This window comes from Diabrotica undecimpunctata, chromosome 9 (assembly GCF_040954645.1).
Source record: "Diabrotica undecimpunctata isolate CICGRU chromosome 9, icDiaUnde3, whole genome shotgun sequence".
NCBI lineage: Eukaryota > Metazoa > Arthropoda > Insecta > Coleoptera > Chrysomelidae > Diabrotica > Diabrotica undecimpunctata.
Genome location: NC_092811.1, coordinates 88,980,563 through 88,999,885, shown reverse-complemented (window position 1 = coordinate 88,999,885; position 19,323 = coordinate 88,980,563). Strand labels below are relative to the sequence as shown.

Below are 19,323 nucleotides of genomic sequence, written 5' to 3'. Positions count from 1 at the left end.
GAAATCCCGAAACAGGTCGATTTTTGTTATAAAATACCCATGTTATAACATACATGGAGTAGGGATGATGTCACCTGTGTAGGTGTAGTGACGTAATCGTTAATTTTTTTAAATAGAAATCGGTATAATGCGACATCTCATTTAAACGAGAATTTAATTCTCTATTTAACGACATTACATTTTTAACTAAAATATTTTTTTAAGGGTACAAAAACAATTTTTTTTTAATTTAAATTCAATGAAATTACAACTAATGATTTAATTAGTAATGTACTTTATAGTAACCAAATCATGCATAATAATTATTTTAAATTAAATGTTAAACTGCCATCCATCGGTTTCTTGACAATATGCGAATCTACGGACACATTCATCAAGTACATTGCGGATGACTTCTGGAGTAATTAGACTCATTTCATGCCTAATTCTATCTTTCAAGTCCTGTAAGTTTTGGGGTCTATTGTCATAAACTTTTGATTTTATGTAACCCCACAGGAACAAGTCTATGAGGTGTTAGATCTGGCGACCACTCTATAAAACCTCGTCTTCCGATCCACCTCCTGGTAAAGCAATGATTTAAAAATTGACGTACTTCACGTGCGTAATGCGAAGGGGCTCCATTTTGTTGAAACCAGATATTTTCACTAGGTGAATTTGGATTATTGGCATTTGGATACATGTTAGCAAGGACAGGTATAAGTTGATTTCTCAAAAAAGTTAAATAACGTTCTCCTGTTAGATTTTCTTCAAAGAAAAAAGGGCCAATGATTCTGTCATTAATGATCCCTGCCCATACATTTACTTTCTGAGAATATTGCGTGTGTGACTCAGTCATCCAATGTGGGTTTTCTTGACTCCAATATCTGCAATTTTGACGATTCACGGTACCATGTATAAAAAATGCGGCTTCATCGGAAAAAAGGATTTGATTGATGAAATTTGGATTTGGATTATGCAGGATTTGGAAATCCTGCATAATTTTAGAAAATTGAAGCCAGCGATTGGGATCATCGTCGTTTCATTCCTGATGTAGTTGAATTTTGTAGGGATGGTATTTTTCGTTTTTTTATGTAATACCTACAGTTTCTCCAAATTTTCGGACTATTTTACTTACTGTTGATTGGCTGATGGGTCTGTGTGGATATTGTGCGTTGAATAAATTGCATACCTCGTGTGTTCTTTTTTTATCTCCGCATCCGCTAAGAATTAATATTTCTATGCGATGTGTTTCATTTAGGTGAGCCATAATTTAGTATTCAAAAGTAAAAATTACAATTGACTGACAATTCACAAAATCAAAACATTTACGTCGATAAATATTACAGTAACTATGCCACTATCACTTGCTTGAATTAATATTTGACAAAAAGTTAAGTGTTTATGAGATAACTTTTTGTGTCCATTATTATTTTTACTTATTTTTGCTTTTTTAAGTATTTACTTCAGAAAGTCATGACAGGAACCGATGGATGGCATTTCGAACATTTAATTTAAAATAATTGTTATGCATAATTTGGTTACTTTAAAGTACATTATGAATTAAATCATTAGTTGTAATTTAGTTGAATTTAAATTAAAAAAAAATTGTTTTTGTACTCTTAAAAAAATATTTTAGTTAAAAATGTAATGTCGTTAAATAGAGAATTGCCTCCGACGCCTCCTTCAAATGAGGTGTCGCATTATACCAATTTCTATTTAAAAAAATTAACGGTTATGTCACTACACCCACACCGGTGACGTCATCCCTACTCCATGTACGTTATAAGATGGGAATTTTATAACAAAAATCGACCTGTTTCGGGATTTCGTGACTTCTTTGGTATCCAAAATTTTTATTGCTGCTATAGGGCCACTGCTCAAACAATAGAATTCATTCTTTCGAAGTTTTCATTTTCGGTTTGCTTTTTCCTCGTGAAATCGGGAAAACCTTTGCGATTAGGTCTGACTGTACCTATAGCATACGGCTGTTTAGCATATAAATCTTCCAACAGTTTGCAACTTATAAAAAAGTTATCAAAAACAACCAAAGATTTGTGTGGTATATCTTGGCATGGTTCAATTACAACCTTGTATCCCAAGTCATCGTTTTCAATGCCTTCAGATAATCTTTATTTTCTTAATAAATCAAGTAGTACTGAATTATAAATGTTCACAAATGAGTCACCTATCGAGTACCTGTGTTCCGATTACGTACACCCCTCCGTTAGTCCCTCCCAGGGGCAGAGTCGCAGGCAGAGGATTTTCCACCTCGCACGTAGACAGGTCGCCGCCGAGGATCTCTCCTCTACCACTCTTGAATCTCCAAGGTGGGTACGTGCCGTGCCGAGACACAGGCGCCCCTAATGGTGGTGTGGACCAAAAGAGGTGCAAACGGGCTCAGCTGGTTCTTTTGGAATGAGAGTAGAGTGGTCCCACGAGAGTCTCGTATCGGATACTTGGAGTGTAGACCAGTGACCGTGACGCCTAAGCGCCACGAGTGCGTTTCTACAGACCCGACACCTCAAGCGACGGCTCTCCACCTCTCGATTCCTACCCATTAGTCACCTCTTACGACAGGCAGGGCTTTCTGGCCCCCTTCCGAACGGAGAACTAAATGGGCAATTGCGTCATTTGCCAGTTCTATTTGGTTTCAACCAACCTTGGTTTCTGATTGGTTGTTCAACTCTCAGTCTACTGTATCTCATATGTAACTATATGTTCATTAATAACGAAGATGGTGTGTAGTGCCCTTTTGGTAGTCGCCTTGTTTGTTTTTTCTATCTTAATATATTTGTTATATCCTCCCCTTTCATCGAGGATTCGATCAGTTGTTTATTTTGTACTCACTTAGAGGCTAGTCAATAAATCAAAATTTGTTATAGTAGGTCTTCCTAAATCTATTTTCGTCCATAGTGACATCTGATATCTCGTATGTAACACAAATTTCATGCAATAAGTGTGAGATCTAAACATACATATTTATATATCTCTAACGTCTCTAAAATGCGAATGTTTGTTTATATCCGGTCTAGCAATTGTTAGAATGCCGTATAAGACTAATGCCTTTATCCAATATTTTAATAAATGATTTTTTAGGTTTATATAAAATATTTGATGAAATATTAGTAAATGCTGCCGACAACAAGCAACGTGACAAGAACATGGATTGTATTAAAATTGAAATCAAACCTGAAGAAAATACAATTTCGGTTTGGAATAATGGGAAGGGTATTCCTGTAGTAATGCACAAAGAGGAAAAAATGTTTGTTCCGACTATGATCTTTGGTCATCTGTTAACTTCTTCAAATTACAATGACGAGGAAGAAAAAGTTACAGGTAAAATAAATACTTTAGTTTTTTTATTTAGTAAATAAATACATCACTGTGATTTCAGGTGGTAGAAATGGTTATGGTGCTAAACTTTGTAACATATTCAGTGACAAGTTTATAGTTGAAACATCTTCCAAGGAATACAAAAAGCAATTCAAGCAAACCTGGGCTAGCAATATGACCAAAGCCTCAGAGCCCAAGGTTAAAGATGCCTATGGTGAAGACTACACCAAAATCACTTTCAGTCCAGACTTATCTAAATTTAAAATGGAAAAATTAGATGATGATATTGTTGGTTTATTATCAAAGAGAGCCTTTGATGTGGCTGCCTCCACCAGGGGCGTTAAAGTAAGTTTTTATTTACCTAAATAATGGATTTCTGATAGTCTTTTACTTGAGCTTTGTTTGTTATGATTTGGTAATACTATTGGTTCCTATTTGTACTATTCTACTACTACTATTTCGTGTACAATAAAGCAGTCGATATTCTCTTTTATTAGTTCATTCTTTCATCAACATCATGATCTATTCTTATGATTTCTCGCTTTTTTTTATAATATGTCCAATATTAAATTAAATCAAAATAAAAAATAAATATTAAATTAAATTGCAGGTGTTCCTAAACAACACCCGACTTCCAGTAAAGAATTTCAAAGATTACATTGATTTGTACATCAAGGGTAAGGAAGATGATACAGGCAACTCACTGAAAGTAGTTCATGAAGTAGCCAATGAAAGGTGGGAAATAGCTGTAACTCTGTCAGATAGAGGATTTCAACAAGTATCATTCGTTAACAGTATTGCAACGACAAAAGGGGGTAGACATGTTGATTATGTCACCGACATGATTGTTAAACAACTCATAGAAGTGTTAAAGAAGAAAAATAAGGGTAAGTATTCAGGTGCAACATTTTCTTCACAATTTTTCTTCAAGCTGTGTAAATTGATCTTAAAATGTGCCAATCGAAACTTATTGCAACATTAATTAGAAAGGAGATATAAAAGAATTTTTTTAAAACGAAGAGAGTCACACACTAAAATTTTCCTTAAAGGTGTAGATATTTTACCGTGGTTTTCTTGAAATACGTAGATCACGAACTTAAATTTAATTAAAAATGTATGAAATACTGAACTAACTGACATTGAAAAATTAATGAATTTGACAACCCATCTCGAGCCTTAACTGTCCTTGCGAACATTCTATAAAAAAATGTCATCCTATGACCATTCGGGTTTAAGGGTGATTTCAAATACCAACAGTTGTCACTCGAGTGTTAGTCCTAACATTTCCCCCTCCTTTAGAGTGGCAACCCTGCCAGTCCACTGTCTCCTCGATACGGGGCCAATCGATGCAGATGTACGATCTTCATTTTTGTTCTTGGTCGTTTGATTCGGTAGACATCATTGATTCGGGTTACAACGGAATACGGACCTTCCCATGACTTCTGTAGCTTTGGATATCGCCTCTTATAACTTACTGGATTATAAAACCACGCCAAATCTCCTTCCTTGAACCCAGAAGAGTTAGCTCGTCTGTCATATCGAGTGTTCACCCTATCGCCCTCCATTCTCAAATGTTTTCGAACCTTCATATGAATATCGTCAATTCTTTCAGATAAGTTTTGGGTGTAACTGTTGTTATATTCTTCACGGAGTTCATGAGTTCCAAATAATAGATCAGCAGTAAGCCGTAACTCTTTCCCGAATAAAACTCGCTGGTGTTTTACTTGTCGACTCATGGATGGAAAAAGGAAGAGCTGGATATAGTTGTCCCAGTTATCTTGATGTTCATTGACAACAATTCGAAGATGTTGAAGTAAAGTTCGGTGGAATATCTCCACCATTCCATCTGACTGAGGTCACAAAGCTGCTGTTTTGGTCTTCACAACTCCCAGCATCTGACACATTTTCTCGAACAGATTCAATGTAAACTTTAGACCTTGGTCGGAGTGTTTTTCTCTTTAAACTCCAAAGCAACACAACAAATGATTAACCAGTACTTACTGATTATTAGATTACTGAAATAATCCGTGGCCGCTAAAATGTACCAGTTACCAATTACTGTACGGGGATATGGTCCAGCGATGTCCACAGCGACCCTTTCGAAAGGAGCTTCGACCAAATATTGCCTCATCAGGCCTTGGCTTCTCGTTCTAGGACATTTACTAGCCGCACATTCTGTACATTCACGGCACCACCTCTCATCTCAATATCCCAGCGACATCTCATTCAGTAGAATCGATCTCGAACTTTTGCTAGAGTCTTGTTTATTTCCAAATGGCCTCCGGATACACTGCTGTGACACTCCGAAAGTACTTCACTAACTCGGCTTTTTGGAGGACAAGTTGAAATTTGTGCTGGCTTCTATCGGGACTTTCCTATTTTGTGTGTAAAACACAATCCACTAATTCTAAGAAATTCAGTATTACACTCTTGTCAGAAATCTCACTCCAGGTTGGTCGACCGTACCTTTTTCTATTGTGGAAAGAATTGGTGCAACATCAGCATCTGCAAGTTGTTCAGCACGAAGGATTGTGGAACTCCAACTACTGAGACATTGTAGGAGTCAACCAGCTGTTACCCCTTACGGCTGGTTACTGATCGTTTCCCTGTTCATTTTCCTGAGGTACCGTATACTGACATTGATTTCTATGATGAGTTAGTTCTCAACACTGCCAACATCTAAATGTGGTTGGACGACTGTTGCGGCCTCTATTTTCTATACGCTTGAGAAAACCTTAAAGTCTCGTTAGAAGTTCACCAAATTTTCATTATCGTTGGTGGCCTGATCCTGGCAAATTCTTGTGACTTTGAGGCGGTTTTGGCTGCCTCGTACTCTAATGCATGGAACAAGACGTCTCTTAGTGTTTTATTTCTAGCCTTTACAGTCTATATAATGAACATGGTCATGATAGCCGTAGTCCATCTACAAAACTTTAGACAGCCAGTTGTTCCAGAAAGTCATCTGGGGCAGTAGGATAGGCTAGTCTGATAATGCGTGCTATATCAGCTTCAAATTCTTGTAGAGATTCGCCTGATTTCTGCTTTGTGGACCTTAACTGAGTTTGGTACATTTGCTACAGATGTTTGTCACCATATCACTTTTCCAATTGAGACGCCAAGGAAAAGTTATTTTGCTGTTCATCAGAGGTGGTCTGCAAAACATTCCGGGCTCCTCCTTGGAGGGAAACTACAAGTGTAGTGGTATTTTCTTCATCGGACCACGAATTGGCTTGCGCAGCTGCAAGAAACTGTTTCAGATAAACTGACCAACTAATCGTGACATCGAATATTGGTGGTTTGATTTTAGCTGGGCTGAAATGACTTGCGAATTGAGGAATATTTGCAGATTCGCGTGACTCATTATTTCGCGTACATCATCTTTCAATTTGCGGTCAAATTACTGCATTTCTGTTCGCAGTTGCAAGGTATTATCATTCGCAGCGTCTTATATCTCTATGCGAAGTTGCGTTGTGGTCTCAGTAGCGGCTTCGGGTATCTCTGTACGTAGTTGTGTAGTAATATCACGGACTTCCGCATGAAGTTCTGAATTGGTTTCTTGTATCCTCGTCTCGAGCCCTGCCAATTTTTCGAACATGTCTTCTTTAAAGGTTTGGCTTGGTTTTCTTTCACATTTTCTTGCAATGTAGTCATCAGACCCTGCAGCATGGCTATTAATGAAGGATCTTGGTAGGAGGGACCTTCTGGAACATCTCCAGAATCCGTCAAAAAGTCACTTTGTCCTCTAGTTCTCGGCATTTTTAACTAATAATTGTCTGAGCTCGGCCACTAAGACATCTTGCTTCTGACACCAATATGTACCGTGGTTTTCTTGAAACACGTGGATCACGAACCAAAACTTTATTAAAAATGTATAAAATACTGAACTAACTGATATTGAATAATTAATTAATTTGATAAATCATCTCGACCCTCAACTGTCCTCGCGTACATTCTATAAAAAATGTCATCCCATGACACTTCTTATTTAAGGGTGATTCTAAATACCCACAGCTGTCACTCGATTGTTAGTCATAACAATATATACCGGCCTGTCATTCCTGAGCAGGAATATACCGCCTGTTAATATCTTCTTTGACCTGATCTTCTCATCTTCACTTTGGTCTCCCTTTAGGTCTTGTATTTGTAGGTTTGCACTTTAATATTTTCTTTATTAATTTATCTTCTTGTCTTAGTACATGCTGACTCTATCTTCTCCATTTATCTGATTATTATCTCATTGTTAAATATTTATCCAAACTCGCCGTCTTGGATTTTTTTGGTCCAAGAATTCTTCTGAGGATCTGGCTTATTATTAATATTAGCTTCTCTTCGTCTCTATTAGTTAGGTACATTGTCTTTACTGTCTAGGTTATGACTGATTGCTGTTTTTTTTTCTTTAGATAATCGCATCGACCAAATGGCCAATAGCGACAAATGAATAGATTACAAGGCTTATTAAATTTTGTGATAATTATTAATGTCTTTCAAGAAATTAAGAATATTTTTGAAATTACAGTCTGCACAGCTAGAGCTTATAGAAGTGTTGCTGGTATCTGGTTCTTACTTCGTTGATTATTATAGAGGGGACATTCACATAGTATATGTTTTATTGTTAGTGTGGTATTACAAGTTTCACACCGCGGCGATTCTCACTTTTTAATCAATCATGCGTTAACCTAGTATGGCCGAATCCGATACGCGTTATTATTTCTTGGCTCCTCGAGGTAGGTAACACATTTCATGTCTCTATGAGGGGTTTCACTTCTAACATGCTTGAAACCTTGGTTTAAACCAACTGGTTTTTTAATAAAAAACCTGGCTTTTTTTGATTTTTTTTCCAACTATGTTGTTGATATTATTTTAATTATGAAAACTACAGCTCAGTAAACTACAAATAACAATTTGATATTTAAATTTTTAAATTAATATGTTTCTAAAAGAAAAGACAATTAAGATTTGATTTCACGTATTGTTCCTCTGTATATTCGTTTATACGTATTTCATCCTACCAGGATTCATCAGAGCGACTGGTACAGAAGCTCTAAAAGTGAAATCTTTTTCGTCAAAAGAAGCAATAATAAAATGTCTTCAATATGGACGTTATAGCGACAACTGAGAATAAAACACCAAAGGAGATACATTCTACTTGTGTTTACAATTTCGGAAACATCACTCACTATTTCGTTTTTAGCACTATAAAGGACAGTTTTAATTTTTTTTAAAGCTGGTTTTTTTTAAACAGTTGTCGGATGCTTTGTATGGCACTAAGTGAGCCTGTTAAGATAATATATTTGCAGTTTATTGTCAGATTGGTTATTTTCATGGCGCGATAGAGAATGTACAGTTCGGCTGTATAGATAGTATTAACATTAGGTAGTTTGAATTTGAGGACCTTCTCTGGAGTTTCTACAGATGCTTCCACAACTTCAGTTGTTTTTGAAACATCAGTGTATATCTGGGTATGATCTTTAGAGCAACTAAGGATTTTTCTAAAATGGGAAATAATTAAATCATGATTAGTGGAGTTTTTTGTCAAATGACGTAAGTTTAAAGTTATATGATGGTATGCGTTACATCCAAGGTGGATTATGATCATGTAAGACATTATTGCTGTTTTATATATTTTAATTTTGGTATTTTCACTGATATGCCTGTCTTAGTAGTTTTTGGTATTTCCAATATGCCTCTTTTATTCTTACAGTTATCTCTGCACTCCTGTCGTTTGAGGTGTCTAATGTTACACCTAGATTCTTAATTCTCTCTACTTTTGGAATATATATTGTTCATTCTTTATATTACCTATGTTATAATTTTTCCTTTATATTAACATATACTTTGTATTTTTTCAGCTTTTCCAATCAGTGATAGAGATTTGTGTGATCATCTTGTTGATTCCAGTTTTTTTTTTTGATCGCTCTAGTTAAAACTTGTTAAAACTTGTAGTAGATAAGCTGTCATCTTATCGTACTCCTACTTCTATATTATTAGCTTCTGTATTTCTCTCGTCTGTTACAGCGTTGTCTATTGTCATTTTCATAATCTAATCAGTTTTGCCGGTATATTCATGTTTTACATTTCGAGCAAAATTTTATTTACAGCATCAAAGGCTTTTTGGAGATCTATAAATAGTAGCTGTAAATTTATCTCGTGTTCCTAGCACTTTTCAATAAATTGTGTTAGCAGGTGAATGGCGTCTATGGTCTTGTTGGTATTGCCTTAGTGTATTTTCGTTTCTCAAGATGCTTGGCAGTATTTTGTATGTGGTGTTCAATAGCATGATTCCTTTATAGTTACTGGAATCACCTGGGCTTCTCTTTTTATATACCTTTATTTTATATAGTGAATTTTGTGCGGCAACTTAGTGATTTTAATGTTTCACAAATTTGTTTCTCATTCAAGTCATAAATATATGTTTTATTTTTGTAGGCGGTGTAAGTATTAAAGCAGCTCAAGTAAAGTATCACATGTGGGTGTTCATTAACTGTTTGATTGTGAATCCAACCTTTGATTCCCAAACAAAGGAAAATATGACCTTACAAATGAAGAGTTTTGGATCAAAATGTACTTTGTCTGAAAAGTTTATTACTCAGGTAACGAAGAGTGGTATTGTTGAACATGTGCTGTCTTGGGCTAAGTTCAAAGCACAGAATGAATTGGCGGCAAAGACGAGTGGGAAGAAGCAAAGTAAATTAAAAGGTGAGGTTTCTCCATTCAATTTATATAGTGTTGTTTTTGTTTGGGTCACTCTGTTTATAGAAAAAAGACTCACACGAATCGTTACCTACATGCTTCATCACACCACCATCCTGCCCAAAAGAATTCTGTGATCAACTCTCTCATCCATCGGGCCATTTCGATTTCTGAACCTGACAACCTTAGAGAAGAACTTGGCCATCTGCAAAAAACCCTTGTCGCCAACGGTTACTCCAAGTCCACAATTCAAAATATTACACACCGACATCTACATCCTCCTTTACACCCTAGGACGACAAATTCAGAATCTTCGGGTAATACTCCTGTGGCTTTTCTTCCGTATATTCGAAGTGTCACTGATAGGATTGGCAAAATTCTTCGCAAAGAAGGTATCAGGACTACTTTTCGACCACCCAAGAAAATCTCACAATATCTACCCTCTCCTAAGGACCCATTACCGCCCCTATCTTCCTGTGGTATCTATTCTATTCCTTGTTCCTGTGGACAAGTGTATATTGGCGAAACTGGTCGTTCCGTCAAAACTCGTATTCAAGAGCATCAAAGATGCATTCGATCAGGTCTTTTCTCCCATTCTGCAGTTGCAGAACACTGCCAAGAAACCGGTCATTCCATATTATTCGAAAAAACCCATATTATTTCTAAGAGCCCCTTCTTTTATTCCAGGAAAATCCGCGAATCTCTAGAGATCCGAAAAAATCCACATAATATCAATCGAGAGGAAGGATACTACTTGTCTCCCATCTGGAATCTCAGTCTAGAGCCGCCGTCCGGTCCCGCTACCACGATGCAGCCACATGATTGGCCAGCGCGCGCTTCTTGACGTTCGCGCCACGGAGTGTGCCGATACGTCCCGACATTACAGGTCACCGCAACTATAAATAGAGCGGTAGCGGAGTAATCGTCGGATTCACTCCCTGCTTCTCGACGCGTTAGTGTTCTGAGCTGTTGGACGTGAATCCCTGTCCTGGCATTTGGTTTTCACCTCTGGCTGCGTTGAGTAGTTGAGTTACTGTGACCAAATGCCCAACTTGGTAGTTAGTATTCGCCTCTGGTTGCGTTGAGTAACTGAGTTACCGTTGCTAACTACCCATCTTCCTGTCTCTTGTTTTTCTTTTTCTTTTTTGTTCTCCTGAAGAAGCTACATACAATTGTAGCGAAACGTCGAGATGAACCCACTTTTGGGTCACTCACAAATGACACGGTCCAAACCCGGAAGACGAATAAACTATAATTCTAGTAGGTAATAGTTAAACCTACCCTAAAACCACGATCGTCTATGAAAGTCGGCAACTCAGGGATTCAGTTGTTTTACTATCGAAGTAAACAGAACATGACTGACATAAATACATTATAAATATTTTACATTTTTTGCACAAGTAGTGTTTTTCGACAGCGAAAGTCATAAAACTTTATTACATCTTTCGGTGTGACATAAAATTCTTAAATAGGTTTAATTATTTCATTAGATTATCGAAGCAGTGAACACGTATTTGAGTGTTGTGAGCAATATGGAAGGCGAGAGCAGTCAAAGTAAACGATGCCCAAATTTTTCGATTTGGAAAATCAGAAAAAACCATTATATACAACGTGTATTGTGGACTCCGTGAAAGAAATAAAAGTATGTTGGTCAACGATGTAGTTACTCTGTAGTGATTTGACTAAAATGTCGACGAGGACTCTATTGTACCAGAAGAAGAAACCGCATCCAGTTTGAAGATGACACCAAATGTCATTTAGAGGAAATTCCACGCTTTCTTTTTCAGAACCCCAACCTTAAAGAAAGTTCCTAAGCTTAAAATAAGCAGGAACAGGGCGAACTGCGCACTAGGCGGAGACATTATTTAGCACACATGTATATGTGTGCTAAGGGTTCTTATCAAAGCCTTAGCCATAATAAATGCTTCACTAGAAAACTACTAAGTTTGAAAGAACTATCAGATCACTGATTCAATACATTAGCACAAAGATATGTGATATTGACATGTCGAGAGGCTAATTTCGTCTAATCTAAATAAAATATCCTAGTAACATATATATTTTTGTAGGTATTGCGAAATTGGAAGATGCCAACGAAGCAGGTACTAAAAATGCTTTAAAGTGTACTCTGATATTGACTGAGGGAGATTCAGCTAAGAGTACAGTAGTATCAGGTTTGGGTGTTGTCGGTAGAGATTACTATGGTATATTTCCTCTTAGAGGTAAATTATTGAACACTAGAGAAGCTACGCACAAGCAAATTTTAGAGAATCAAGAAATTAACAATATTATTAAAATCTTAGGTTTACAGTATAAGAAAAAGTATAATACTCCGGAAGATATGAAAACTTTAAGGTGAGTGAAATATTTTTTAAATTGCGAATTAGGTATTCAAATATATTATACAGAAAACTAAAATGCAATGTAATATTTTTATTGGGAATAACGCACATTTTTACTTTAAAATAAGTTAATTGTGAAGTAGTGATTTCCACTTCGGAAATTGTTCTCAAAATACAAAACCTTAAGTTAAGCTAGTTATCTAATGGTGGAGTTGATGGCGTTGTAACGTCTGTTAATAATTATTTGTATAATTATTGTCCTATGACGGGAGAGATTTTGTTTCGTTTCAGAGCAACTGCATATGTCGTTCTGATCAGACCTAAAGAGGTTGAAATACATATAAGCATCGAAATTAAATCTTATACAGTCTTTCTGTTATATTTTTGATTTCGCGATACCCTACAATATAATAAGGAACTACAATAAACACAATTCATTTTCCCGATAACTTTGTATTTAGTACTTTTTTTTGCAAATAGTTTACATTTTATCTGTCAGATAATTTTAATTTATTTTATCTGTCATTTGGTAGTCCAGATTTATTTCCTAGGTGGCGCTAGGTGTTTAAATTTAAACTAACATAAAACCTTAAATTATTTTGTTTATTAAATCTTATTTTAAAATTACTGCAACCGATATTTTTGGCAATTTTGCGAAAAAATTAATCGAATTATTAATTATATTAAAATTTAATCAATATTATTAGTGGTATTACTTAAACGTGTCGTTTCAAAAACAAAATGTGATCAAAGTGACAGATGTTGGTAGTTCAGATTTATTTCCAAGGTGGGGAAGTTACCTTACTGGACAAACGGTGTGACTTTTCCTCCTAGCCTTTTATATAAATATTCTGTTTAATTCTGAGTAAGTTGAATATTGCATTCACCCCTTTTTTCGTTACAAAACTGTTTATGTGAAATAATATATTATATAATACATAATTTAAAGTTTTGTCTATATTATTTGTTATTTTAGATTCTTGCTTTTTATTAAGCAAGTTACTTAGTTATTTGTCTTGACTGTTCAAACTTTGGCGTTTAGGCTACTTACTATTATTACTATTTGTTTCTTTTAGTGATACTTAAAATTAAATTGTACTTATTTAATATTCTTACTTCTTAATTTGCTTAATTTCTTGTGTTCAGTTTGTTATTTTTCTTAATTTTTTTGGATAAATTCATTCAATACATAAAGAAATCGTCGCTTCCTTCTTTCTTGGGACCCACTGTATCTTCTAATTTTTGTATGATCTTCGACCATGACTTCGAAATATCCCACTTCAATATCAATATATTTGTCCGAAAACTGCTTGTTGCCTGGAAAAGTAGATTCAACACTAAACTTCAACTTTGCTGATAAAAAATTAACAAATTATAGGTTATTTTGTTGTCACTATCAAATTGAGCAATGATACTGAACAATTAAATTTGAGATATTGTGAGATGTAGGATCAAGAACATAAAGTATTTACAAAGAATATAGACGCATATAGAACAGTTCAAATGGGCGATTCGGTTACTGTTATTATACTTCAAAACAATCCTTGAGAGGGCGACTGCATAAACTCAAACCGTGGCCGCGGGCTTAAAACCATCATGAAAGATTAGGCTTAATCAAATTCCGACGCCATTGATTTGCAAACTGTCTATTTTTTTTTTGTTTTTTACACAATAAAATCCTTATTTTTAATATATTAAATTGTTAAAGTTTTAATTTTAAAACTTAAAAAGGTATGAAATTTACAATATTCAAAGTATTTATTTTTTTATTTCATTTAAATAAAATTTGATAACTTTGAATGAATAGGCAGAGAATAACCGAACACAGAGAAGCGACACTCCTTTGAAGTTACGTGTCCAAGCCGCCAATGACAGCTAACAACCAGAAAATTAATAGTCAGTGAGCATATCACACAATATAAATTGAGCATTTATGTTGACTTTCAATAAATATGAAATATTGCACTGAAAAAATAGTTACCTGCAGGGCCGGCTTTTGTTGACATTCTTAATGGTGTAATTATTTTTGATTTACAAAAGGTAATTTACTGATGCCACCCGGCTGTCGCGGAAGTTACGCTAAAACGTCTTTTGACGTGACCCGTCTTTAAAGAGTTACACAATGAAATTTTTTTAAAACAAATTTTAAGACAGTTTCCACACCACCCCAGAGGTATGTCTTGTGGCGCGTTACTTTTTTTGAATGGATGTTCACAAATCCTATAATTATTATAAAGTGAATCCATTTTGAATAACAAATCTTCTCGTCTGCAAGCTTCTATCCACACTTTGGCACTAAAAAATTTTAACAGAACAAATGTTAAACACAGAACTTTTTCTGTATTTATAAATAATACTTTATTACTTACAACTATAAGAGTATTAGTATATTGTAAGTAATGAAATATTTAACTTTTGTCAATATCTAATCTTAATAAATTTACAGTTTTCTCCTAAGTCACAAAAATGTCACTAAATATTGAGATATACAACAAATAAAGTTTTAATATTTTTTATTTGTAATTCCCATTTCAAATTCCTAAATATTTTATGTACTCCGATTCATATATTTGATCTTTGTTATTTATATTTAACGAATTAAAAATTGGCAGACAACTTTTGTATATAGCAAAAAGTAGATGAGTATTTAGTTTTTTCATAATTTAATGTAAGTTTGTTTATTTGCAACCATGTTTTTACAATTTTGAAGTATTGTTCTGTTGTAATTGTAAGATTTTACCAATTATCGGTCTAATTATGTTTCCAACAATTTTTAGTTTGAGCATTTTAGTAATTTCTTTGTTTCGTTTAAGAGCGTAGGCGTAAAATTTCGGGCCAATGCTTTTTAAATGCAATCATTTTTTTCGAATCCTCAGAAAACTAACAAATATTTTTGAAAAATTTAAACGCAGAATGAAAGATTACATTATTACCGAGGGTCAAAAGTCCCTTAGAATAAACAGAAAGTTTTTTTGAATGAGATATTTGAAATTAAAAATCACACTAAATTTTCTTATTTTTTTTTTTCACCCCTGTAACTTATTAAAATAAATATGATAGAAGTTTTCAGGGACTTTCGGCCCTCAGGAATAATGTAGTCTTTCATTCTGCGTTTAAATTTTTCAAAAATACTTATTAGTGTTTTCAGGATTCGAAAAAAATGAATGCATTTAAAAAGCATTGTCCCGAAATTTTGCGCCTACACTCTTAAATCAAATATTCTCGTGTATAAAACTCTCTATATATTTTTATTTCCTAAAAATACTATATTCGTATTGTTGTCTTCGAGCCCGGCCACCATCTGTTGATTTTTTGACCTGAGCCTTCGGAGACTTGCCTCTTTCAATAAAAGAAATAGCACTGAAACCAAATTTAATGTTTTCATTTTGAACTAACCCTTGGCAGACCAAAGTTTATTTTTTATAGCTCGGACAGACACGTCGGCGTCGGCTTACTGTTCGAAAGTCAAACCAATATTATTATGTAATAATTAATAATAATTACAAAGCAATAGTAATTACCTGTTATTATTCTTAGGAAATCTAAATAAACTTATTCCTTTTCCTGTCACAGATGAACATCCGCGAATCGCACAAATATATCCAGACATTTTAAATATAAATTAAACTTTTAACTATAAACTACAACTATAAACTTATATATTTAACTATAACTATAAACTTTTAACTATAAATAAATTATATAAATGGTCAAATGCACTTGTTGTGTTGAGTATTTACCATAGATACGGACTATCGAAAACAACAAGAATTAAAGAATAAGCACGTGTTTTTGACAGTTAAACAACCAGAATCGGGCATGCGTATACAAAAATGGTACCCGCTTTTGGACCGTTGTGTCGCTTCTCTGTATTCGGTTATTCTCTGGAATAGGTTTGTTCCAACACTACGAAAAACCGCCATGTAACTTTTTATTATACTGTTATCCTGTCCAAAAATTTACGAAACATTTTAAAAAATTTAGCCTCTTTAGACGGATCCTGATGGTTTCTTCATCAAGCTCTTTCTCGGGGACGCGGGTGAGGAACATGGGGCGCTTGGGCATATTATTTGGATCAGTTATATGATAGGAGCCCCATCAAGTGCTTGCTCCAGTTTGTTAATGATCAAATTTGCTTGAGCCCGATCTAGTTGAGTATCAGGATGGTGTCTGTGTGCTACCACCATTCTGAATACTTTTGTCACGGTGCTTTATGACCTAGTCTGCTCGTTAGAGCCCCTTGGTTTCTTCGCAACTCTGTTACTAGGGGTGATGATATTCTTCCGAAGTCTCTTTTTATCCTCGGATGTTGCTGATTTGGTTTTCTTGGAATTTGCTATGGTCCATGTCCCAGTAACCATTTTTGCCTTTTTTCTCATCTTCCTTTGTGGAGCTCTAGTGAGGCGTTATTAGAGACTTATTTTTTTAATTTAAAAATCCGAATATATACTTCAAAATTTCGAATTTTCAAATTGTAAAAAATAATTCTTTGGTGTATGTGCTAAAAAGCAATTCTAGCGTACTAACAAGATCAGCAATTGTTTTTTGATCGAAACACCTTACAATTTTTTGAGCTTTCTTTCCCGGTGATTGACTTTTAATTAATTTTGTATATACTTTATAAGAAGAGAGTTTTAATTATATAATTTGTAGATTTGTACATATTTAAATTAAAAATTTGAATTATAATATTTTTTCAAAACATTCATTTATTAAAAGGTTATAAAAATATTTTAATTTCTTCAAAAAATTTTATAAAACGCAAAAACTTAATGCTATTCTACGACCACGCGGCATTTATATATAAAAATATTCAAAGTTGCATTGGTTGGCCCACTCTTTCTTATTTTAGAAACAGTAGGGATAAATTCATAATGTCGTGGAACTGACGTAATCATTTAGTGACGTTGATCTACGAACGAAACAATAATATCAGGCGTTGCTAAAAACATGCAGTTTTCTTCAGCGCGTTAACGTAGCGAGACAGAGACGAACTAGTTTTTGCGTTAGTGAAATAGCTTTAATATTTTTGTTTGTGAACAATCGTTTTTAATATTCTATCATTTTTGGATCATTCTGAATAATAAAGGTTAATTGTAATTTTTCTCTAAAGTTGATCGTTTTCAACTTATAAAGGGTGAACATGAAGGCTCAAAAACACACAATTATTTTTGAATTCACCAAACCTTGTTCTATCAGTTTCTGATACTTTGGTTTGGGCTTATTTAATTTAAAAACATTGTTTTTAGTTGTTTGAGGCCCTTATCACAACCTAAAAATGGATTTCTACAAAACTGTTTAATAAATTATGACCACTTTTTGTATAAGCGACCTCCTGAACATTATTCTGCGGTATTTTATGAAAATGATTATACAAAAAATGGGAATATTTTTCCCAAGGAATTCGAGGTTTTCGTCTACAGTTTTACACAGCAATTCTTATCGGAAGTGAAGACGGGAAATCGTAAATTTTTATTACACCTTTCAATGTGAGATAAAATAAAAATGCGATGACTAACTGGAAGGTTTAAGATTAGAGAAACATAATATGCCATGTTTATTGGAAATACTCGACATCATTACGTGCAAATCCTACCCTGTCGCCTAATTTCCTATGAAATTAAAATGGTAAATGTTTTTAGGGTCCATTTATTTTTTCGGGCATGCGTATTTACGAGGTCCACGAGCTTTTGAAACATCTTTAATAGCGCTGACTTGACCGCTCCCTAGTGGTACAAATAAGGAACTAAAATCATGATCAACTGATTTAGTGTATAAACTTTGCCGACGCTAAAAAATGACAGTGAAAAATTGTTCTATATGCGTCTATATTCTTTGGTATTTATGTATTGATATCCATTATGCTTTATGTAACAATATGTTTAAGGTATGGTAAAGTTATGATAATGACAGATCAGGATCAAGATGGATCACACATAAAAGGTTTACTGATCAACTTCATACACCACAATTGGCCGGAACTTCTAAAGCAAAATTTCTTAGAACAGTTCATCACACCCATTGTCAAGGCTCGTAAAAAGAACGAAGTTTTATCATTCTATTCTCTACCAGAATTCGAAGAATGGAGGTCAAATACACCAAACTCTCATACATACTCTGTCAAATACTACAAAGGTTTGTTTTATTTTTGTATATTACTTAAATATTATTCTCGTTATAACATGTTCAAATCTCATACATTTTAGATCGATCTTATAATTATGACATTAACCCGTTAAACTATGAGCCGGAAAATAAAATAACTGGTAACTTAATAAAAAATCAATTGACACTGTAACGGGAAGTAAACTCAGGGTTCGATTTATTTGATTCTTTATTTACTTTTATAATTGCTTTTATTTAATTCTAAAATACAGACTGTTCTTAAAAACCAAAACCGTGCGGATTATATAGGGAAATACACAACATCCAGAAAGTTCTAGTAAGACTTTCGCTTTCGATCATATATGATTCATCGATTCACCGCAAAATATTAAACTCGTAATTTCTAGAAGCCATTCCAGATCCGGCTTCGAATAAATACTATTGATACTAAATGTATTTAAAAAAGAGAGTATATTTTTTATTAAAGTAGTATATATGTCCTTTCTAATTATTTACTTTCTTTTTTAATACTTTTTTGTTTTGTTTTGTTTTTGATATGCAAATAGATTTAACATGAAAGCGTTTGATAATAACCTTTAAATTTATAAATGAAATGTATTGTATATACTCCCTTGTATGTATGTAAATATTATTTCCATTATGTTTTTCCTACGTACCACAACAGACCAAATCAATTAGCGTACTATTAACTCACAGAGTTGTTTAACACGATATACAAAGCAGTACATATACCGAAACAATGGTTACTCTCCACCTTTTGCGCTATCCCTAAAAATACAAATGCTAAAGACTGCAGTGAATACAGAACAATATCATTAATAAGCCATATTCTCAAATTATTCTTGAAAAAATA

At 34.2% G+C, this 19,323-nt stretch overlaps 1 protein-coding gene across 1 annotated transcript in view; it reads left to right on the top strand.

Moving 5' to 3' along the window:
* Positions 1-19,323, top strand: part of Top2 (DNA topoisomerase 2) — a 112,517-nt gene that overhangs the window by 8,868 nt on the left and 84,326 nt on the right. The window contains exons 3-8 of the mRNA XM_072543762.1: positions 3,076-3,315; positions 3,374-3,657; positions 3,923-4,199; positions 9,739-10,008; positions 12,072-12,357; positions 18,232-18,479. Of these exons, the coding sequence (XP_072399863.1) occupies positions 3,076-3,315; positions 3,374-3,657; positions 3,923-4,199; positions 9,739-10,008; positions 12,072-12,357; positions 18,232-18,479 (1,605 nt within the window). The remainder of the gene's footprint in view (positions 1-3,075; positions 3,316-3,373; positions 3,658-3,922; positions 4,200-9,738; positions 10,009-12,071; positions 12,358-18,231; positions 18,480-19,323) is intronic.